Below are 23077 nucleotides of genomic sequence, written 5' to 3'. Positions count from 1 at the left end.
AGTCAGGCCCACCTAGCTGGCCTGGAGCTCAGCAGTCAGGCCCACCTAGCTGGCCTGGAGCTCAGCAGTCAGGCTCACCTAGCTGGCCTGGAGCTCAGCAGTCAGCTCACCTAGCTGGCCTGGAGCTCACAGATCAAGGTCACCTAGCTGGCCTGGAGCTCAGTAGTCAGCTCACCTAGATGGCCTGGAGCTCAGCAGTCAGGCTCACCTAGTTGGCCTGGAGCTCACAGGCCAAGCTCACCTAGCTCGCCTGGTTCCTCTCTGCTGTGTGCTTGCCCAGCTCTGCAGTTGCACTCAGATGCTGCCACACCTGGGTTTAAAACATTGAGTTCTAGGATCAAACTTAGTCCCTGACTGAGCCATCTACTCCTAACACACAAGGCATTCTACAGTCACATACTTTACTGACTTCTAGAGCAATAATATGCAAAGGTTTTGAAATTTTTCCAAAATAAGTTAACAATTTACAACATTTTTTGTGTGATTTGAGTTCATTGTGTAGCATATAACTTAATATTTGTAGTACAGATTCACAGTCTGTACAGACATGGCTCATGAGAACAAGAGACTATCTTGTTAGAATTATTCTGTTAGACTTATTATTTTTTCTATACTTAATTGCAGGGCTATTTCCTGATGTGGGTGGAGGATATTTTTTGCCAAGACTTCAAGGAAAACTGGGTTACTTCCTTGCACTGACTGGATTCAGACTAAAAGGAAGAGAAGTGCACAGAGCAGAAATTGCCACACACTTTGTAGATTCGGAAAAGGTAATTGGGTGTGTGCTGGGAGTGATTGTGATCACAGGGTTTTATTGGGTATGGGTGTGAATGTTAAATGTATTGCTTTCGCTGTGGGACCTTGGAGAAAGTACTTAACACACACACACACACACGCGCGCGCGCGCGCGCGCGCGCAACTTAACACACACTCATACTCACTTACTCACACACTCCTTGACCTTCCCTTTTCTCCTCCTCCTTGGACAGCTGAAATTTAAGATCCTCTTGCGTTCACCTTTCCAGGGCTGAGAACATTAATGTGTGCTCCTGTCACCATGCCTAGCAAAATGCCTAAGCTTTCTCTCTCAGTTTCTACCAGCAAAATGGAGATAGTGGTGCCTGAGCTGGTACCTTTGGATGAGAGTTCTAAACAAATAGTGTTGGTTTAACAACAAAATAGTACCCAACTTAAAAAAAAATCTGGTATGTAAAACCAAAATTTGTATATTAAAATGATGAGGTTTTTTTTTTTTTTTAAACCCTGAGGGAAGAATGTTCTAGAACAAAGGAAGGAATGTTCTAAAATGATATTTGGAAGTGTATGTTATATGGTTAGGTTAATAACTGACATGGAATAACCCTTGGATTTTTAACTGTTGATTTGTTTTGAATAGTTTCACTATGTAATCTAGTCTGAGCTTGAACTTCTGCTCCTCCTGTCTCAGTCCCCAAGTGCTAGGATTCCAGTTTTGTCCCAATATTCCAAATAATTCACATTTCAACACAGCTGTGTGAGCATGCATGTGTGCGTGCATGTTTAGAGTGAACCATTGTGTCTACCTGCCCAATTCCTAGCATTCTTCTGTGCAGGGCACTAATACCAGAGACTACACTGGCCATGGCTCTGTTGCATGGTACCATTCTCTGATCTGATACACCATCTCTGCCTAACAGTCATTGGTATAGTTAGAGAGCGTAAGAATGTACTTTTTGGCTCAGTTCTCTTTATAAACTTTATATTTAGTACTGCTTAGTAAATCTTGGTCCTATTGCTCACACTGATACACACACGACAAAATATATGGAAGTTACCCCAGCCGAAATTTTAGTTCTTTCTCCATGCTGTGGTCACATTGAGTGGGCATCTATCTTGTCATTCCACTGTCCTCTCTGAAAGGACAGTGATAATTGTACTGGAATTTAGTCAAGGTCAGGAGGAAACTGGTTCACAGCCTGCACATTGCTTTGTCATTTGCCCAGGAATATTTGTGCAGCAGGTAAGCATCCATTCTCAAGGCATACAGAGAACGGACATTAGTCCACAGAGGGGACAGGTTATACATGAGACAAAAGCATACAACCACCTGCCTGCTCTAGCATAGTTAAAAGTGTGAGAAAATAGTTGGGTGTGTAGAAAACTATACTGAAAGGCTTGGTATTGGAACAGAAGGTTACATATTAGAAAGAGCTAGAGGTTTTCCTACAGGTGGCAGTTTGACCTTAAGGTGAGTGTTGCTAGAAGGGGCATTTCAAATGGGACAAGAGCAAATTGCTCACTTGGTTAGGAAAATATTGGTTGTGTTTTGGAAGCAGTAGAAAGTCCCCTGTGGCTACAGAATAATGTGTGCAGATTAGACAGAGATGGCACCACTGTGTGTGCTCTGTCTTAGTAAGGGTTTCTGTTGCTGTGAAGAGACACCGTGATCACAGCAGCTGTTATAAAGGAAAACATTTAATTGCGGCTGGCTTGTACGTTCAAAGATTTAGCCCCTTATTGTTAATGGCAGGAAGCACGGCAGCATGCAGGCAGACATGGTGCTGGAGAAGGAGTCAAGAGCTCTGCATTAGCAGGCAGCAGGAGGAAAGTGAAACATTGGGCCTGGCTTCAGCATTTGAAACCTCAAAGCCCACCCTCAGTGACATACTTCCTCCAACAAGGCCATACCTCCTAATACTGCCACTCCCTGCGTACTGAGCATTCAGATCTATGAGTCTATGGGGCACTGTCCTTCTCAAACTACCATGGCCCCCACAAGTTGTCTGGCATTCTACTTACAGTTAATTTATTATGAAATGTATGCATAGGATCTTTCAAAGACTTGTCACTTGTCCTGTTTCAGTTTTGCAGGAGGAAATGACAAGCTTGTCCCACAGCACAGAGCTCCTTCCTTTCCGTCTTGTCCATCCTTGAGAGGTAGATTTGCTATGTGGTAATATGAGCATGTAACAGCAGTCCAGGTTTCTTTCAGGGTTATGTGGAGAGAGCATAGGTTATAAGATAAGAGTCCTAAGGGGGATCAAAGCTTCCTGTGCTTCTCAGAGCTCATGTCTTGTTTTCTTTCCTCTCAGCTGCACATGTTGGAGGAGGAGTTGTTAGCCTTGAAGTCACCTTCAGCAGAGGACGTTGCAGGTATCTTAGAAAGCTACCATGCCAAGGTAAGTAGGTTTCAAGGGAGACTAAAATGCCTAAACAGTGAGCAGCTTGTGAGCATTGGCTTGTGGATATAAAAAGCACATTGAGGATCATTGACTTTAAAGCTTGGTGCGGATTCCTTAGCTTCAGTGTGGGCTCATCGGAAACCTGCCCGTGCCTGTGCAGCTGCACAGCTTGTCTTTTGAACTTAAGAGCTGGCCTTGGAAGGAGGCTTTGCAGAGGCCTTTGTACTGCTTTGGCCCTTCTGTGACAGGGGTTCAATGTTCAGACCATTTGTGGGGTTACTAAAGTGAAAGGATAATAATGAAATATGCTACAATGTTTAATTTCTTAGTTATGTTACCTAAGTTGTCTTTTTAAAAAAAAAAAAAAGATTTATTTATTTATTACTATGTATACAGTGCTGTCTTCATGTACACCTGCAAGCCAGAAGAGGGCACCAGATCACATTATAGATGGTTGTGAGCCACCATGTGGTTGCTGGGAACTGAACTCAGGACCTCTGGAAGAGCAGTCAGTGTTCTTAACCTCTGAGCCATCTCTCCAGCCCCTAAGTTGTCTTTTTAACTAATTAATTAATTTACATCACTATCAAAGCTTCCCCTCCCTCCTCTCTTCCTAGGTCCTCTCTCTCCACTCCCCTTCCCCCGTCTTCCAGTCTTCCTTTTCTCCTCAGAAAAGGGGAGGCCTCCCAACGATATCACCCACCCCTGGCCTCGGCACATCATCTTCTGTTCCTACAAGGCAACTCTGTTAGGAGAAAGGGGTCCAGAGGCAGGTAACAGAGTCAGAGACAGCCCCTGCTCCTGCTGTTAGAGGTCCCACATGAAGACCAGCTGCACATCTGTTAGATATGGGGAGAGGTCCTACATATGTCCCACGCATGTGCTCCCTGTTTTCTGGTTCACTCTCTGTGGGTCCTTATAGTTAATTTTATAGGTTTTCTTGTGGTGTCCTTGACCTCTCTGGCTCCTTCAATCCCTCCTTTCCCTCATCCACAGGAGTCCCCAAGCTCCGCCTAATGTTTGGCTGTGGGTCTCTGCAACTGTTCCCATCAGTTGCTGGGTGAAGCTTCTCAGATGACAGTTATGCTAGGCTGCTGTCTGCAAGTACAGCAGAATATCATTTGTCAGGGGTGGGTGGCCTCTCATGGCATGGGTCTCAATCTGGGCAGTCATTGATTAGCTTGTCCCTCAAATTCTGCTCCATCTGAAGAACATTTTGTGTGCAGGACAAATTGGGTCTAAGGTTTTGTGGCTGCGTTGGTGTCCCAGTTCCTCCATTGACCTAAGTTTTCTTATAAAGGCCCAAAATAGAGGTTTGGGAGGTAGTAACTTGGTCTGTAAAGTGCATGCTGCATAGGCCTGTAAGAGCCTGGAGTTGATCCCTAGTACCCACTTATGAGTGCTATTTATAAAACTAGATACAGAACACTTGTAACCCCAACGCTGGGAGCGTGGAGACAGGGAAACATACACACACACAAATGCACAAAGCCAAGAATCCTTAAACAATCATAATCGAATGTATAGATCTCCCTAAAATTGTAGTAAAGAAAGAAAAACGGTATGGATTCATGAAGTCACATAAAATGAAAGGAAACAATGGTACAAGTGAGATATCAGTACAATGACAGCTTTACAGGAGAAGGCTCTCACTTAGACGTGAGACTGTGGCGTCATCATCCCTCAGCATGGAAAGCCAGCTGGAGCTGCCTGGGTCCCACAGAGAGCCCTTTAAGGAGCCATGGACCTCTGAAGACCTGCACACTGGGCAGAGCAGAGCACAGTGGTAGTGTTTGCTCAGCGTGGGCCAGCATTTCTTCAGCATTGCAAAGAGTAAGGAATAGAGTAGGAGAGGGGAAGAACTGAGAAAAGGAAGGGCTGGTAGTCAGCTGGAGAGACCTAGAAGCAAGGCAGAGGTGGGGAGTGGTATGCAATAGGAAAAAAAATCAGAAGTTTCTTACAAGTTTTAATAAGTGCAGTTAAACCTCCAACAAGTCTAGTCAAGGGCCAAGAGAGACAGTAGGAAGACCTGTACGCCTTTAGCTGTAGGCTTGACAACCGATGTCTGCCATCCTTCTCCCAAGCACTGGCACTCAGGGAGCCCCCCTGACACATGGAGGTACATGCCCGATCATGGAAAACACCATTCAGTTGACAGTTGTCGTGGTGATGTCATATGATTTACTAAAGATAAACAGACCATCCAGAGTGCTAGATTCTTAAGCATAGGAAGGGAAAAACCTGTGTGGGGATATACAGGCTTTAAAGCAATAGTTTTATTGGAACTCAGTGTTAAAAGGCTGTATAAGAGGACTGCATTGTACGACACTGTCAGTACAAGTACTGCATCTAAAACTCTGGCCCAGTTGCCCAGTGCTATGATTCAGAGTCACCTGCCAACGAAGTATGAGTCCTTTCCTGAAAGAATGACCTTGGTAAACTGCCATTTCTTTATAGGAAAGTAGCTGGATTATGCCTTGTAAGATATGGGTTAAGATAAAAGAGAGATTAACTGGAAATACAAACAGGAGAGAACTCAGGTTGAGAGGTAGAACAGCCATGGAAGCTGAATACTGAATACTGCAGTCATCTGGTTGCAAAGTCTCTCTGCTCTGGCAAGGTCCAGCATAGGCTCTGGTACAGGATGCGGAATTCCCATTCACTTTACCTTTTGGGTTGCTTAGCAGCTGAGCTGATGGCTCAGGCAACTGATCACAGTTAAAAGAAGAAAGAGGAGAGGGAGCCTAGGATTCCTTTTCTAGTGACAGGCTGTACTGTGGCTAGGGAGAAAAACTTAAACTAACCATTATTTTCCTGTAGCCAAGGCTGTAAAAATGGCTTCTGGACAAAAGCTACAAGGGATTATAAAAGGGCTCTTTGGTCTGAGATCCGCTCCTACACAGGAGCAGGCTGCCACAGAGCGCTCTGCACAGGGGCAGGCTGCCACAGAGAGCTCCAGGACTAATGTAAACTGTGGCCTGCTAGCCCTAGAAAGCTGATGGTAAGACCCTGAGTCTGTTGGCTTATTTGTGAATCTACAGCGAAATAAGAAATAAGAGAGAGAAAATATACCACTCCACAAGCAGTCAAGAGGAAAAGGTAGATGACATTAAAAATCTTAACTTCAACACCTTTTATTGTCTTGTTGCAGTATTTATACTTCTGAGAAAAAGAAATTACCTCATAATCAAAAAGGCAATTAATCACAAAAATGGATTAGTTCTAAAATACAACAGGCTACATGTGCTTTCATTAAAACTAACCATTTCTCATCTATGCATCCATTATGTAAGTTTATATTGAGTTCAGAGTGGCAAAGGTTGACAAGACCTAAAGGGTGACCAGCTCTAAAAGGTACAGGAATATTTGGCTTTTCAATTAGGACTGACCTGGATACATATTTTCAAGGTATCTCTTAGTACAGTGAGTTCAGGACAATAATTTTATCTGTCTTTCATTCTAAGAAACAAAGTAAAATTAAAATGATAGCATATAATGTCATAAAGTGATAAAGTGACAAGGTATAAAGAATTATAACAGAACAGTTTGTATGTTTGGACATTAAGGTTTGTACTTAATTTAGACATTTCTAGGTAGCCCCATTATATTTTGGTTTCATGGGAAGTTTAAACTAGCTTGCCTATATTTATGGTGCATACCAGGATTCATGATGCCATCTAACGTGAAGGCTTGTCTGAGGCCACAGCCTGCCTCAAGGCTGTCACCTACTGAGGCATCTGGAGGTCCACAAAGGTATTTATTGCAGCCATAAACTTTCTAAAATTGTTTTAGGTGATCTAAAACAATTTAATGTTTAAAATTGTTTTAATCAAATCAGGAATTAATTCATCTGAACAGCAGTACCTCTTCAACAAGATCCCATAGGAAGTTAGTTCAATCAGAGCGGGAAAATACCCAGAAAGTGATGGTTCAAACCAGTGTCAGATTTTATAGAGATGCAGCAGTGCACAAATGATGGGATTGTCAGAGGTTGGAAAAAATTCTGAGGTGTATCACAGTACAGACCTTAGAAAATACCAATCCCTTCCAGAGAGTCTCATGCCTACTGAACTCCCCCAAATCAGTAGTTCTTAACATCCTGTCAAAGGCTGGAAGCAAATTATGGGGGTGCATCATAGTACAGACCTTGCAAAATACCATATCACCTCTGAGAAAGCCCACATGCCTAATGAGCTCCTTTAACAGAGTGGCTCTTGGCAGTCTAGCACCATAGATGGCTTCCTGGGGTAGTTTTCTCTCCCTCAAGGTAGAGCTGCAGGGATACCAGCCGGGCAGTGGGGATTTCTACCACAGGTAGAGATTTGACAGGCTGTTTCTCAGGTCTTAGGTTCTAGACCCTTCCCTTTAGAGTCATAAAAACATTTAGAGGATAAAAAATTAAATAAAAGAAAACTTTGCCTTTGACACTTTCAAGAGCTTGTCTGGAGTTCAGATTGTGTGAATTTTGAACATACAGTGTCAGGTAAGAGTGTTAGATGTGCTGGGCATGGTGATGCACGCCTTTAATCCCAGCACTTGGAAGGCAGAGGCAGGTGGCTCTCTGTTAGTTCGAGGCCAGCCTCGTCTACAAAGAGAGTTCCAGGACAGCCAGGGCTACACAGACAACCCCTGTCTTGAAAATCCACCCACTCAAAAGAGTGTTAAATATAATTTGACTGAAAGTGATAATCTGTCATAAAATGTATCATTAAACAGGATGAATTTTTAAAGGATTTTTAAAGCATTTGAATCACTTCAAATTACTTATTTTCAAACAGTCCAAGATGGATCAGAAGAAATCTACCATATTTGATGAACACATGGACAGAATAAACAGGTACTTGACTAGATGTCCTGGCTGTGCGGCTCCTTTGGGAAGGCTGTGGAAGGTTGTGGAAGGCGGTGGATGGCTGTGGAAGGCTGTCTTCAGTCAGTTTGCTCTCACTGTGATGATAGTGTTTGACAGTATTCACATTCTGTATACTTTCATTTGCATTTACCTTTGAAAGAAACTCTACTCTTCCTAGAGGAGATAGTCATTGCAGTTCTCTCCCATCACTCACGTCTTTCTAAAGATGAGAAGAAAGGCCAGAAGAGGATAATTGAATTGATTTTTTCGTTTTCACAATGTTATCTTCCAAGAAGATACTATTAAGCCAGTAGGCAAAAGGCTTTGTGCTGTGATCTCAGAACCCAGCTGGCTGGCCTAAGGAAAGAACAGGAAGAAAATGACTGGGGGAGATATTGCAGGGTCTCTGGTCTGAAAGATCAAGTTTTTGCAGTTGAGGCATGTCAGTATCAGCAGTGCATGAAAGGAAACGGGAAGTCAGGATTAGGTTTTATTTTGCACCAGCAGTGGTAGGTGGCAAATGCCCTTACCCAGGAAGTGGTGTGCATTTCCTCCCTTGCAAAGCACATTAAAAAGTCTTATCGAAATGGGAGCTTGGGGAAAGCCAGGACTCAGGCTCACTGGTGACTTGGAAATAGGGAATTACTTATGCAGTGGTGAATCTCTCTCTCTTTTCTGCTTTTTAAAAATATTTTTATTTATTTATTTATTTTTTAGTTGTTTTTCAGCCAATACTGTGGAACAGATTATTGAAAACTTAAAGAAGGATGGTTCACCTTTTGCCTTAGAACAGATAAAGGTAATGCCTGGATACTTGCTGTCCCACCTAAACATGGACACCTTGTGACAGAGAAGCCTAGCTCAGGGTTGTTATATGGGGGTGTCCTAATAAGGCTCCGAGAGGATTTCGTTAAACCTTGACTAAACCCAATGCCACGCGTGCCTGATGGCTTCTGAGAACCACATGAAGCCGGTTTTATGTCCTTAGCATGTAACAGAGACGGACGTTGGTAGCATATTCCATTTCCAGTGTCCCTTTGCATTGTGGCAGAAGCATGCAGAAACATGATAAGGTAGAGGGGATGAGCCACTGAAGAATAGTCACCGGGAGATGATATATTACAGTGGTGACTTGACCTATAAATAATGCAAGCGGCTTAATAAAGGAGTGGCATATTTAAGGTAGTAAGCCTGCATTTCCTGTCATCACTGAGTTTTCAGTAGTGTTTCTCAGAGTTAGTAATGCTCTGGACTTTCTACACATAACTGGTCACAGTGGAAGGGGAGAAGAAGGAAGCAGGACCACTATGGGTTATAGGGGAGGGAACCATGTGGCCAAGAGAAATTTACTCTGAAGTGGCATTGGAGAGAACCAGCCCAGATAAAAAACATGAGCAACTGTTTATGGAGTCATGGATGGGAAGCAGCCCAGATGGGAATGATTAAGGCAAATGGCCTGGGGTGTGGGGCTGGGAGGTAGCAAGGTAGCTTAAGGGGTTTATATCTATCTGCTCAGCCCCCCAAAATAGGTTTGTTTAAAATTCTATCAGGTGTCTGTGTCTTTTATTGTTTGACAGCAGGTTAAATCAAACTGCTGTAATAATTATAGGCTTCTAATAATAAACATTATTAGCCATTTTTATTTACTATAGTGAGCCCCAAACTAAATGCTTTCTTTTATAAGTTACCTTGGTTATGATGTATTACCACAGTAATAAAACAATAAGACATTGTCTTTTACAGTGCTTTTTTATATATGGTAAAATGTTTACAGTTGCTTTTCTCATCTTGTTTTAAAATTATTGAGCATAATTTGTTCAGAAGAATTTCTTGGATTGCATCAATGTCTGTAATCCAAATGAAATGATAGTATAGATATGGGTTTGTTTCTGAAACAGTGATTGGCTTTTGAGGAGACAACTTAGCATCTCAGAAATGAAGTCTCACTTGGTCATGGTGTACTTACTGTGTGTGCTGTGCACTGCTGAGTCTGACCTACTGTGTGTGCTGTGCACTACTGAGTCTGACTTACTGTGTGTGCTGTGCACTACTGAGTCTGACCTACTGTGTGTGCTGTGCACTACTGAGTCTGACTTACTGTGTGTGCTGTGCACTGCTGAATCTGACTTACTGTGTGTGCTGTGCACTGCTGAATCTGACTTACTGTGTGTGCTGTGCACTGCTGAATCTGACCTACTGTGTGTGCTGTGCACTGCTGAATCTGACTTACTGTGTGTGCTGTGCACTGCTGAATCTGACTGCTGAATCTGACTTACTGTGTGTGCTGTGCACTACTGAGTCTGACTTACTGTATGTGCTGTGCACTGCTGAATCTGACTTACTGTGTGTGCTGTGCACTGCTGAATCTGACTTACTGTGTGTGCTGTGCACTACTGAATCTGACTTACTGTGTGTGCTGTGCACTACTGAGTCTGACCTACTGTGTGTGCTGTGCACTACTGAGTCTGACGTACTGTGTGTGCTGTGCACTGCTGAATCTGACTTACTGTGTGTGCTGTGCACTACTGAGTCTGACGTACTGTGTGTGCTGTGCACTACTGAGTCTGACGTACTGTGTGTGCTGTGCACTACTGAGTCTGACTTACTGTGTGTACTGTGCACTACTGAGTCTGACGTACTGTGTGTGCTGTGCACTGCTGAATCTGACCTACTGTGTGTGCTGTGGACTGCTGAATCTGACCTACTGTGTGTGCTGTGGACTACTGAGTCTGACCTACTGTGTGTGCTGTGCACTACTGAGTCTGACGTACTGTGTGTGCTGTGCACTGCTGAATCTGACCTACTGTGTGTGCTGTGGACTACTGAGTCTGACCTACTGTGTGTGCTGTGCACTACTGAATCTCACTGTGTGTGCTGTGCACTACTGAGTCTGACTTACTGTATGTGCTGTGCACTGTTGATTCTGACCTACTGTGTGTGCTGTGCCCTACTGAGTCTGACTTACTGTATGTGCTGTGCACTACTGAGTCTGACTTACTGTATGTGCTGTGCACTACTGAGTCTGACTTACTGTGTGTGCTGTGCACTACTGAGTCTGACGTACTGTGTGTGCTGTGCACTACTGAGTCTGACTTACTGTATGTGCTGTGCACTACTGAGTCTGACCTACTGTGTGTGCTGTGCACTACTGAGTCTGACCTACTGTGTGCACTACTGAGTCTGGCTGTCAGATTGATCTATAATTTACTTGAAATTCCTTTTTTTTTTTTTTGCAGATATTTTTGAAGCATTGGCTATTCAAGTTAAAGCATCATATGAACAAATAACTATCCTTCCCCTCCAGACTCATATAATGTAAAATCCATAGGGGCATCACTGTCTCCAACTTATTTTTACTTCTCTCTGAATAGCATATTTTAGCGTTCAAAGAAATCATTTTAAAATAGTGACATCAGTTTTCTTGGGAGATTAGAAAGTTTAACTTATATTATTAGATTTGAAATATGTCCTGGGCTTTCTTCAGAGGACAGCAGAATTGCCCGTGGATGTTTATTCACTACCATTCCTTTGGTGCCCTGGCCTGGATGCACAGGCCTATAGTCAAAGCTATTCAGGAAGCTGAAGCAGGAGACGTTCAAGGCTGTGGCATGCAACTTAGTGAGTCCCTGCCTCAGAAAGTGAAAAGCGGGCCTTGAATTAATATAGTTTTTCAACTTAGAGACAAGTTATTTATTTCTTTTAATTAGTTTCTTAATTTTTCATTTCCTGATCATTGTCTCTACTCAGTGATATTATGTGCATTACATTTTTTTTCATTTAAAGTGAAAACTATCTAACTATGCATGTGTTCTAAACAATTAAAGCTCTGTATGAGTTGGTGTTTTCAGAGAAGCATTACCGTGGATAGACAGAAGATGAGTATGAATAATTAACTATTTAGTACCTAGAAAGATATATATTATGTGGCCCTGGCTCAAGTAACTATGGAGGCTAGTAAACCTTAAAGCCTGCTGTATGTAAGCCGGGGAACAGAAGACACGTTGGTATAGTTTGAAGCCCTGAAAGCTGGGGAGTTAGTTTGAAGGGCTGAAGGTGTCTGAGCCCAAGGACTCTGACAAAAAGTCCCAGTCCAGTCATGGTCCACTGTTTGTCGTATCCACGCTCTTGATGGGGCACACATTTCTCCTGACAGTGGGTAGTCATTGCGTTACTCAGCCATCTAATCCAGTAACATGAGTGCAAGGCAAGGAGAGAGGTAGTAGGGTAGTAGCTTAAATGTTAAGAAGAAAATTTAAAGCTTTGCCATTGGCCCTTCTTAAACTATGGTTGTGTTCCTCCTTATTGGCAAAATTTACAGAAAAATTTTAGTCATTTCTATTTAATACAAAGTATGGCGTCTCCCTCCCCATCATTTTCCCTAGACTTTTCTTTGGCACAGAAGAAGGAAGTGAGCTTTGGAGCTGGAAACCTTGTGTGAGCCTTTTAACTTTTACCTGGACTAGTTCACATCAGGGCCCAGCTTCCTCATCCAGGAAATGATCTTACCACCCCTCAGGAAGTGGGGTTAAACATGCTAAAGCATTTCCCTAGTTTTCTGAGGGAAATCTGATTAATAACCTCTCCCTTGACAGGCTGGAGAGATGGTTCAGCAGTTAAGAGCACTTGTTGCTCTCCCAGAGGACCCAGGTTCAGTACCCAGCACTTATACCCCTCTAAGTATGGTCTTCTGTATGCAAGCCCCATTCAGTAGTTAACAGGCCACGAAACATCAGGTTAGCAAGCTTCTTCAATGACACTTTCTTCTATTTTTTCTAGGGATGTTCAAGCATGAGTAAATGGGACTTTAAGTAGTCTCTTTTATTGACTGGTAGCCAACAGAGGATATAAAAAAAGAGAAAGGTTTTTTTTTTCCAATTTATGAAACTAAAAATGCAGTATATGAGCAGTGATTTGTAGTAACTGCTGTGACATGAGTGTTGGCTTGCACACCTCATGGCTGCTGCAAAGGTGACTTTAGCATAGTGATGTCCTTTCAAGTGCTTACCTGAGATAATGTGGGTATGCTCCCATTAAAGAAAAGACAAGGTATGTCAGCAAAATTGTCCCATTGTATATCCGCCAGGAGTGGCATATGGTCCAGGTTGTTGTAATAGTGTCATCAGCCTCATTGCTTGCAACCATCAAGCAAGAATCTGGAGCAGAACTGATGTCAGGACCAGAACATGGGATAATATCCTGAAGGCCCTAGCTCAGAAAAATATCCCCTCAAAGATGCAGCTCATAAAGGTCTCTTACCATTGTCCTTTCTCCACCAGCACTATGGCTGTAGGTAGGCTGCTGATGTCTCCTGAACTGTTTCCTGCATAGCAGCCACACTTTAAGTGCCAGCAAGTGCTAAGCGAGGCACTGTCCCTCCACTCTGTTCCTTGACTGTGCATGGTGTTCCAGACGTGAGGGTGTTCCAAAGAACACAGACCCTCCTACCTGAAGAAAACCTGGGCAAGACTGCACCCATCACCATTCTCTCGTGGGCTGGGGAGGAGCTCCTGAAGCCCCACCACTCCTTGAAGAGCTATCAGTCCTTAGGTCCTGGAGAAGGGAGAGTCAATTCCTCGGTGCTTTGCTCAGGATTACTCCCCCACCCCCTGCAGTGTTCTGCATGCAGGCAGCCCTAATTAAGTACCCATAAAAACATCATGAACATAGCAAGGGGATTTGTAGTTTGTTTATCGAGGAAAGGGGATAAGAAGATAGCAGGTAGATTATAATCAACTAATACTCATATACAAATCTGAAAAAATATCATTTTAAAAAGAAAAATACAGATTTTAAAATGTGAATTCTTTAAACTCAGCATAAACCTTTCAGCCACTTAGTCAATAATCAACCTGAAAACTGTATGTGCAGTTATAAAAAGGATTGCAGGTATGTGATGGCCTCATGTGTCAGCCAGTGGTCACAGTCATAGTGTGACTTGGAACACTAATGATAGGCTCTTTAAATGCAAAACAGGGCAGTATAGTTGAAGGGTCAGTATGGTACTCTTATTTTGTAATTGATATTAAGGAAAGGTAGTCATAGGAGCTGTTTTCCATGCCCAGATTATGGAGAGGTTTTTCCTACCTTGACATTTTTGAGGGATGTTCCTGAGATAAAATGTGTATTTTGCTTAAGTGTAGTCTCTACTTAGCTAATGCTAGGCAAACTCAAAATGTGGGTTTATTTGAGTGCTATAAGTCTATTCCACTCATAGGGTGATCTGTGTTACTTTTGGGGTAGGTTAGGACACTTTCTCCTGCTTTGGCAGGGCTAAAGAAAGGCATATTTTTCTGAGTCTTTGGAAAATGAAAGAAGTTCTATGGTGCAGGTTTTAATACGGCTTACACAGAACCTTACCTCACTTATTATATACAGCAAAGGGGCAGTTGGGTAATAATATTTTCCCCCCTCAGGTAATTAATAAGATGTCTCCAACATCCCTAAAGATCACACTAAGGCAGCTCATGGAGGGCTCTTCAAAGACCTTGCAAGAGGTGCTGACCATGGAGTATCGGCTAACTCAAGCATGTATGGTAAGCATATTATATAGAAAAAATTCAGAATAGAATAAGCAAATGGAAGACAGATTATCAAGGCTTGAAGAAAAGGTAGAGGAATTGGGTCACTTAGTCAAAGAAAATAGCCAGTCTTTTTAAAAAATCATGGGGAATATGCATGGGGATCCATGGGCCAAATTTATGAATTATTGGCATCAAAGAAGAAAAGAGATCAAAGGCATAGAAAATATGTTCAATAAAATCACAAAAGAAAAATTCCCAAATCTAGGGAGATGCCATCTAGGTGAAAGAGGCATACAGAATACAGATACACCCAAAAAATATACCATATGCCAGCCAAAACATAGAAAGTGTGGTGAGAGCTGCAGGAGTGAAAGACCAAGTCACACAGAAAGGTGGGTTATCGGAATAACAGCTTAGTTTATAGTGCGGTCTTTAACAGTCAGGCAGACGCATACCAATGATAGAACACGGATGTCAGTCCACACTGTTTTACCTAGCAAGTCAATCTTTCATAATTGAGGACAAAAGAAAAAGTCCCACAATAAAAGCAGGTGAAAGTAGTTTATGACCAAGGCAGCCCTTCTTCAGAGGACTCTGGAGGCACTACTTACACTGAAGAGAAAAATAATCACAGCCAAGAGGTGATGGGGAAAAATACTGTTAGGTCAGTGATTACATGACAGGAGTCAGTGCACACACATCAACAGTAGCTGAGCATCAGTGATCTCAGCTCTGCAGTCAAAGACATAGGTGAGCAGACTGTATTTATAAAACAGGACCAGCATTGTGCTGCTTCCAAGAAACATATATCACCACAAAAGATAGAGATAACTTTAGGATTGAGAAGAATGAATGGCCACAGAGATCCATTCCAAGCAAACAGAATGAGGAAGCAACAGGAAAAGCTGTTCATATAGCCGACATAAGAGACTTCTAATCAGAAAGTACAAAGAAGGTCACATCATACTGATAAGGGAACAATCCACTGAGAAGACATTATAGCTGTAAGCATATATACAACAAACTTGCTGCACCTAATTTCATAAAAATAAATATGACTAGACATAAAGCCAATGACTACCCCTAACACATTAATAGTAAGTAACTTTAGTACCCCACTTTCACCAAAAGGCACATCATCTAAAAATAAGCCAAAGAATACTGGCACTAACCAACATCAAGTGGACCTGTTATCTGCAGAATATTGAACCCACACACCAGTGAGTACACAATCTTTTCAGTAGCCTATGGAATTTCCCCCCAAATAGGCCACATTTTGTAAAATAATGCAAGTCTCAACAAATAAAATTGGAGTATCTCCTTGTATTTTTTTCTGGCCACATGGAATAAAGCTAAATATCAACTGTGACAGAAAATATACAGGGTCTTGGATATTATTGAATAATTGTTGGGTCACTAAGGAAATAAATTACTAAAATTGAATGAAAATGAAAATATAGCATAACCCAAATATATGAGAAACAAGGAATTAATAAGAGAAAAGTTGATAATCATTGAGTGGGTTTTGGCAAGCCCTCAGCGTTGCAGAGGCAGAAGTTAGAGCGCCATGAGCTGTGAAGCAGTGAAGATAATGCGTGTATACAGACTTTCTTCTAAAAAAACAGTCAAGGGCTGTGAGGTTCACTTGTAAGATGGAGGATATTAGGACCCGGTCCTGAAGGATGGAATTATCCAAAGAGAAAAAAGATTGTAGGTTGCTAACAGCAGCATTCACTGAACACTTAGTGTGCCACTGTGCCCTTAGGAAACAGATTCAGATCGTCTCATGAGGAATTGATGTGGCCATGTCATAAAGGAAACCGCATGCCAAGGCCACAGTCACTGTGCAGTAGTGCCAAGCATTTCAACTGCATGTACTCAGCCACTTAGTCCCGCAGCCTCCAACAATGAAACCATGTTTGAGGGTTGAGGACATTTTCCAAAGCTAGTGGCCGTCTCTGTGCCCTCAAGAGCCTCGGCTGGATAAAGAACAATATAAAGGCAACACGGGGGTGAGGGGGGGTGCAGAGGGAGGGGGGGTCACAGGGTGCAGCAAGCTGAGGAGAAGCAAAGGTATGCTGTCTCAGGGGCCTTGTTGGAGCCAGCAAAGTTGGGAGGAGGTCTGAAGTGAGCTATCTGGAGGGGTCCAGTCCGAGTGGGATGGTCAAGGTTGTTGTCATAGGAGTGAGATGAGGTGGAAGAGAGAGAGCAGAGGAACCAGGGGCCCCTGAACCCTTTCAGTCACTCTTCACTTTCTTTCAGGAAGCTCATGACTTTCACGAGGGTGTTAGAGCTGGTAAGTGACAAGTCTCTGTACTTCTTTCTTCCTGTCAGGGAAGATTTGTGAGCACACCCAGTCAACTTCAGTGGCTCTTTTAGTGAAAATTAAACCTTTAAAATTGCTATGTGTGTGTGCATGCATGCGTGTGCACATATATAAAACATATGGGAAGGCGTCTCACATGCGCGTCTTGGCACTATTCTCTGATGTGTGTGCCAGACCCTGCCCTTCTGCTCACAGAGTTTGTAATCGGTAAACATGCCCTGCTGCTTTTGAAAGGTGTACTGATTCTTAACCAGAAAGCCCTCAGCGATTCCGCCTTCCTTTGTACTGTTCTGGGCTGACTGGGCGGTGTCTGAGCCCACCCCCAGCTCCCTGGTGTGCAGGCAGTGGGCATCACTGCGAGAGGACACAGGACATTAAACTGCCTGTTCTCGCTCATCCCAGGGCAGTACGTTTACAGAAAGCTTATCTTGTTTTGTAACCATTCCTTTTATGTATAGTTGATATGTTTACATAAAATTAGTTCTTCTGTATAAATTTTGCACGTCTCTTTCTCTGCCTCTGCCTCCCAGCCTGGCCAGTTTTCTTGTTTCTAGTAATCATTTTAATCAAGTACAGTTCTCTCTCTCCTCTCCTCCTTCCCTCCATCGTCCTCTTCCTCCTCCTCCACCTTCCTCTCCTCCTCCCTCTCCCTTTCTCCCTCCCCTCCCTCTGCTAATGTTCTACCACTGACCTATATGTCTCTAAGCCCAGAAATTTCTCAAGGAAAGTATTATTTTCTACATTCTGAGATTTTGTAGAATCCTCTTAATGTAACATTAACCTAGGGTGCAGGTGATTTTGGGAGACTCATGGGGTTGAGTCCAAGCAGGTGGCTGTATGAGGAAAACAAAGTATGCATCTTTCCTACTAATTTCTATAGCCATTCAGATCATAGTTGTGCTCTCTGCTCTCAGGGAACCCAAGAGTTATTACTTAAGTGTGCGCTAACTATTATGATGGTCCTCTTGCAAGTACAAGATATTTTCAGTAACTCCAACAGAAAAGGAGTTGAAGTTAGCCAACATCAGAATGTTGAGTTGCAGAGCAAGTGTCTATCTGCTGTGGTGGTTCGCACCTTTAATCCCAGCACTCGGGAGGCAGAGGCATGTGGATCTCTCTGAGTTCCAGACCAGCTTGGTCTACTTACCGTTTTCCAGGCTAGTCAGAGCCACAAAATAGAGAGACCCTGTATCCAAAAGAAAAAGAAAAACTACCAACAATACCAACAACAACAAACCCAAAGCAGTTGCTTATCAGGCTACTTTTCCTTCTAAAATTGAAAAAGAACTTTTATCATGAGACGAGCCTGTGTAGGCCAGGCTGGTCCCAAATCTGCCACCCTCCTGTCTCAAGCTACTTCCCACGCCCCGCCCAGGGACAAAAAAAAGTTGCCTGTTTTAGCATAGACTTTTATTCAGAAAGTAACATCTGTTCTGGGTAAAACTGTTTAATGTTCTTGCTGCAATTTACTAACTATAAAAATGTGTCAGCAAATTAGATAAAAATAAGTTAGCAAATTAGGGAGATGGTTGTTAAAACATTCTTACTCTTAACATCTAGGATGAACTCCTTTCTGGTTACAGAAGGTAAAAATGAACCAGGTTAACAGAGCAAAGCGTTAGCTGCTCTCTGCTCCTGCAGCACTTTCTGTCTTGCAGGAACACAGATGTGCTTCATGCTCTCTCCTGTGCCCTTCAGTAGAGTACCAAGGAGGTAGACAGTGAAGGGAGAGAGCTCCTGTGGAAAGGGTGTCCTAAGACGAGACTTTGATCGGCACTGGCTAAGAAATAGAAGCTTTAGGTTGGAGGGGTCCCAGCCACTTGTGATCTGCTTCAGAACCCCACAGGAGACAGTCAGACATGTGGCCTCCTGCAGAAAGCTGTTACACAGCTGTTATCCCGGCTATCGGAAAATAAAACCGAATATAAACACCTCACCCATGTCTACATTTAATTGTGCATACATCTTTCTCTATGCAACAAGGCTACTTTCTTCCTTGGTTCCCAGACTGCTGTTCCAACTCTAGACTTAGTGCTTAATATTTAAGGCAGGGAATATAGCCTAATGACAGAATGCTTACTCAAGATGCATAAGGCCCGAGGTTTAATTCCTGCATTGCCAACACCAAACAACAACCAAGCAAATTCGCTCTCTCCTCTCCTTTTCCTTCTCTCCTCTTCCTCCTCCTGCTCCTCCTCCTCCTCCTCCTCCCCCTCCTCCCTTTCCCCTCTCCTCTCCCCTCCTCTTCTCTCTCCCATTGTTCTTTAAAGTTATACATGTTAGGCACGGCTGAGATTTGCCACCTTAACCATTTTTAAAAACTGTTTGCAATTAAAGATTGGCAAGTACTTGTGAGGAGCAGTGTGGAGCTCCTGCATACTCTGCATCTAGGCTCGTGACTAGCATGTGCATACCTGTAGCGCACCAACACCAGACACTAGACATTCTATTGTGGGTTCTTTCTCAGGGAGGCTGGCTGAGAATCTGGTCACAGAGTTTTCTTCCGCCTTGAGAGGCTGGCTGAGGAAGGCCTTGTCCTGAGAGCCAGTCACACAGGAGGCCACCTCTATAGGCAAAAAAGCTTTCTGGTCCAATCCCTGAGCCTCACGCAGAGCAGTCAGCACTTAGCTAAGACAAAGCACTGGAAGTCTGCGTTTCTTCCAATGGGGGGGGGGGGTGGCGGGGGGGCGGGGACGCTCGGCCTTCAGAAAATCCCAGATAGCTGAGTGCAACTTGGTTAAAATAAAGACAGTTGAGACTCGACGAGCTAGATTTTAATTCACTAAATTAAATGGTAAGAGACACTTAATGATAAAAGAAAGACAAAGACAGGGAGCTGTGGAGGGAGAAACGGAGAGTGTGTCCTCCCACCTCAGAACTCTGGGTTTTAAACCAAGGACTTGCCAATTGCAGGAGGCGTGCCCAGGACATCTCCTGGGGCTTGTCTCCTGGGCAGCTCTGATATGTTTCCTCAGAGAGCCAGCTTTGGACACATTTTGGTCTAGGGTCTTTGTACGCTGTCCCAGCACGGAATGTGGCCCTCCTATGTCCCAGCTGATGAGGGAGCATCATCTGGACCTGCCATGTCCCACATTCTTTTTATGTTTTAAGCACTTACAGATGGCTTCACACTTAGAATCCTCAGGGGATATGTTTCAGCTACCCAAAGTGATGTCTGTACTGAAGTGGGAGTAGATTTGGTGATTACCTGATGGTCTGATTTTGTTGTTTTGTTTTGTCTTAATTATTCAAAGCTGTAAGAAGTAGAGGGTTTGGTAGAAGAGCAATATCTATATTTAATTAGGAATGAAATCTCCATTCCTCTACTTTAATTTTCCTCTCACAGCCTGTTTAGAAACCTGAGTCCTGTGCCCACCTTGGTCTCCCTCTCACCTGCAACAATGCAGAGTTCAGCTGTCTGTAGCATGGAAATTTCATTTATAGTTTTGTCTAAGGACAGAAGAGGAATATATGGGCTGCCATATTAGTTCACTGGGTTTTAGTAAAAGCATAAACCTTGCATAAAAATGTGGTATAGAAAAAAGTGCCTATTAAAACACAGTTGTCAGTTCAGTAATTAAATCTCATAATAGCAGAAAAAGGTGCTAATGTCTCTACCTTGTTTTTGACAGTTCTCATTGACAAAGACCAGAGTCCAAAGTGGAAACCATCCAGTCTAAAAGACGTTACCGATGAAGATTTGAAAGGTTATTTTAAATCTCTGGGAAGCAATGATTTGAAATTCTGAGGTGGTCAGACCCCTAAGGTTTACTTTGGAGGAGGGGTCACCAAATCTATAGCACAGAGGCCAGGTCTGGCATCTTGCTGCATTTCCATCCAGCCTGCAGCTGCTTTCCTCAGTTTTAAATGGTTGGGGAAGAAATGAAAAGACTAATGCTTCATGATCCAGTGCTTGCCTGAAGTTTAAATAACAGTTTATAACTTTTCGTGATTTGAAAGTGACCTGAAGTTCCAACACCAATGCTTTATACTTCAGCGTAGCAGCATTTCTTATCTACGGCCGCCTGGAGTGGCCATAGCACATGACCCATAGCACCTCCGCTCTCTACAGTGATTTTCATCAAAAGTCGTTTGCTGGTTCCTGGTCTAAAAGATGAAAAATTCTAAAGAGTTCCAGAGAGTCTTGAGTTTATCACTCATGAAAATGGTTAACTTTGGCTTCCAGTGGTAGTTTATGTGCCAATTAACCTAATTATGTAGAAATTATTAAAAATAAAGACCCTGAAATTTGGAGGTGGTATGTTGATACATTATAAATTTTCCTTTTTTAAGCATATGAATGCATTTTAAAACAATAGTGTAGCAGAAGAATTACTTTGTAACCATGAAAAATCTCATGCAAAAATAAAAAGGGTGTATGAAGTTCTGTCTCCAGGATGCTAAGTAGTCCTCTGCCTTTCCCAACTCATCAGAACACCCTTCCCAGTAGAAATGAAAGCATTATTCTTGTCATGTGTAGTATTTACTAACCTCGAAAAATGAGAAATACAACAATCTCTTAAGACAGACATACTCTGCTTTTTATAAGTTTGATCAAATCTTTATGTGATAATCTAAACACAGTTTAAAATATAAATGTCTTTAGTAATTGGAAGTTGGCAGAACTTTTCAAATATTTTTATGTGTATGTGTATTTTACCTGCATGTGTATGAATATACTGTATGCCTACAGAGCCATAAGAACACTGGATCCCCTCAAATTGGGAATTAAGAATGATTCTGAGTTGCCTTCTGGGTGCTGGAAACTGAGCCCAGGTCCTCTGGAAGAGCAGCCAGGGCTCTAAATACTGAGCATCTCTCCAGCCCGGACAGAATATTTTTTAAGGGATGCAAGATACTGCAAAGAATTCCACACTAGAGATCTTAAGTTTCTAAGTCAGAATAATTTTCACATTACATTTAGCTAATTATTTATTTTATTTTGTAACTTGTCATAATTTCTCCTTCATCCCAGGCTCCTGAAAAACTTAAAAGGGTGTTCTTCCCCCCTACCCCCTTACTCACACACAGGAGTTCCTATCTCCCCCTCCCCACACACAACAGTTCATAAACACACACACACATACACACACACACACACACACACACACACACACACACACACTCACACACACAGGAGTTCCTCCCTCCTCACTCACACACAGGTGTTCCTCCCCTCCTCACTCACACACAGGAGTTCCTCCCCTCCTCACTCACACACAGGAGTTCCTCCCTCCTCACTCACACACAGGTGTTCCTCCCCTCCTCACTCACACACAGGAGTTCCTCCCTCCTCACTCACACACAGGTGTTCCTCCATCCTCACTCACACACAGGTGTTCCTCCCCTCCTCACTCACACACAGGAGTTCCTCCCTCCTCACTCACACACAGGTGTTCCTCCCCTCCTCACTCACACACAGGTGTTCCTCCCCTCCTCACTCACACACAGGTGTTCCTCCCTCCTCACTCACACACAGGTGTTTCTCCCTCCTCACTCACACACAGGTGTTCCTCCCTCCTCACTCACACACAGGAGTTCCTCCCTCCTCACTCACACACAGGTGTTCCTCCCCTCCTCACTCACACACAGGTGTTCCTCCCTCCTCACTCACACACAGGTGTTCCTCCCTCCTCACTCACACACAGGAGTTCCTCCCTCCTCACTCACACACTGGAGTTCCTCCCTCCTCACTCACACACAGGAGTTCCTCCCTCCTCACTCACACACAGGTGTTCCTCCCTCCTCACTCACACACTGGAGTTCCTCCCTCCTCACTCACACACAGGTGTTCCTCCCTCCTCACTCACACACAGGTATTCCTCCCTCCTCACTCACACACAGGAGTTCCTCCCTCCTCACTCACACACAGGTGTTCCTCCCTCCTCACTCACACACTGGAGTTCCTCCCTCCTCACTCACACACAGGAGTTCCTCCCTCCTCACTCACACACAGGTGTTCCTCCTTCCTCCACCCTCCCCCTGCCCGCTCCACTCACACACAGGAGTTCCTTCCCCTCTCCCCCTTCTCACACACAGGAGTTCCTCCCTCCTCACTCACACACAGGTGTTCCTCCCTCCTCACTCACACACAGGTGTTCCCCTCTCCTCACTCACACACACAGGTGTTCCTCCCTCCTCACTCACACACAGGAGTTCCTCCCTCCTCACTCACACACAGGAGTTCCTCCCTCCTCACTCACACACAGGTGTTCCTCTC

At 43.5% G+C, this 23077-nt stretch overlaps 1 protein-coding gene across 3 annotated transcripts in view; it reads left to right on the top strand.

Moving 5' to 3' along the window:
• Nucleotides 1-21240, top strand: part of HIBCH (3-hydroxyisobutyryl-CoA hydrolase) — a 66584-nt gene extending 45344 nt beyond the window's left edge. For 2 of the 3 annotated variants that reach the window (XM_084778375.1, XM_084778373.1), the window contains 7 exons: nt 625-770; nt 3072-3158; nt 7940-7998; nt 8728-8809; nt 14424-14543; nt 16794-16827; nt 20490-21240. In XM_084778375.1, coding sequence (XP_084634501.1) covers nt 625-770; nt 3072-3158; nt 7940-7998; nt 8728-8809; nt 14424-14543; nt 16794-16827; nt 20490-20605 — 644 coding nt within the window. In that variant the 3' untranslated portion in view covers nt 20606-21240. The remainder of the gene's footprint in view (nt 1-624; nt 771-3071; nt 3159-7939; nt 7999-8727; nt 8810-14423; nt 14544-16793; nt 16828-20489) is intronic. The other variant, XM_084778374.1, reaches the window with a different exon arrangement.
• Nucleotides 21241-23077: the final 1837 nt, after the last annotated feature.

The sequence above is a fragment of the Acomys minous genome (genome assembly GCF_964271855.1).
Source record: "Acomys minous genome assembly, chromosome: 4".
NCBI classification, from domain to species: domain Eukaryota; kingdom Metazoa; phylum Chordata; class Mammalia; order Rodentia; family Muridae; genus Acomys; species Acomys minous.
The sequence above is the reverse complement of the archived record's forward strand: the minus strand, read 5'-3'. Positions and strand labels throughout refer to the sequence as shown.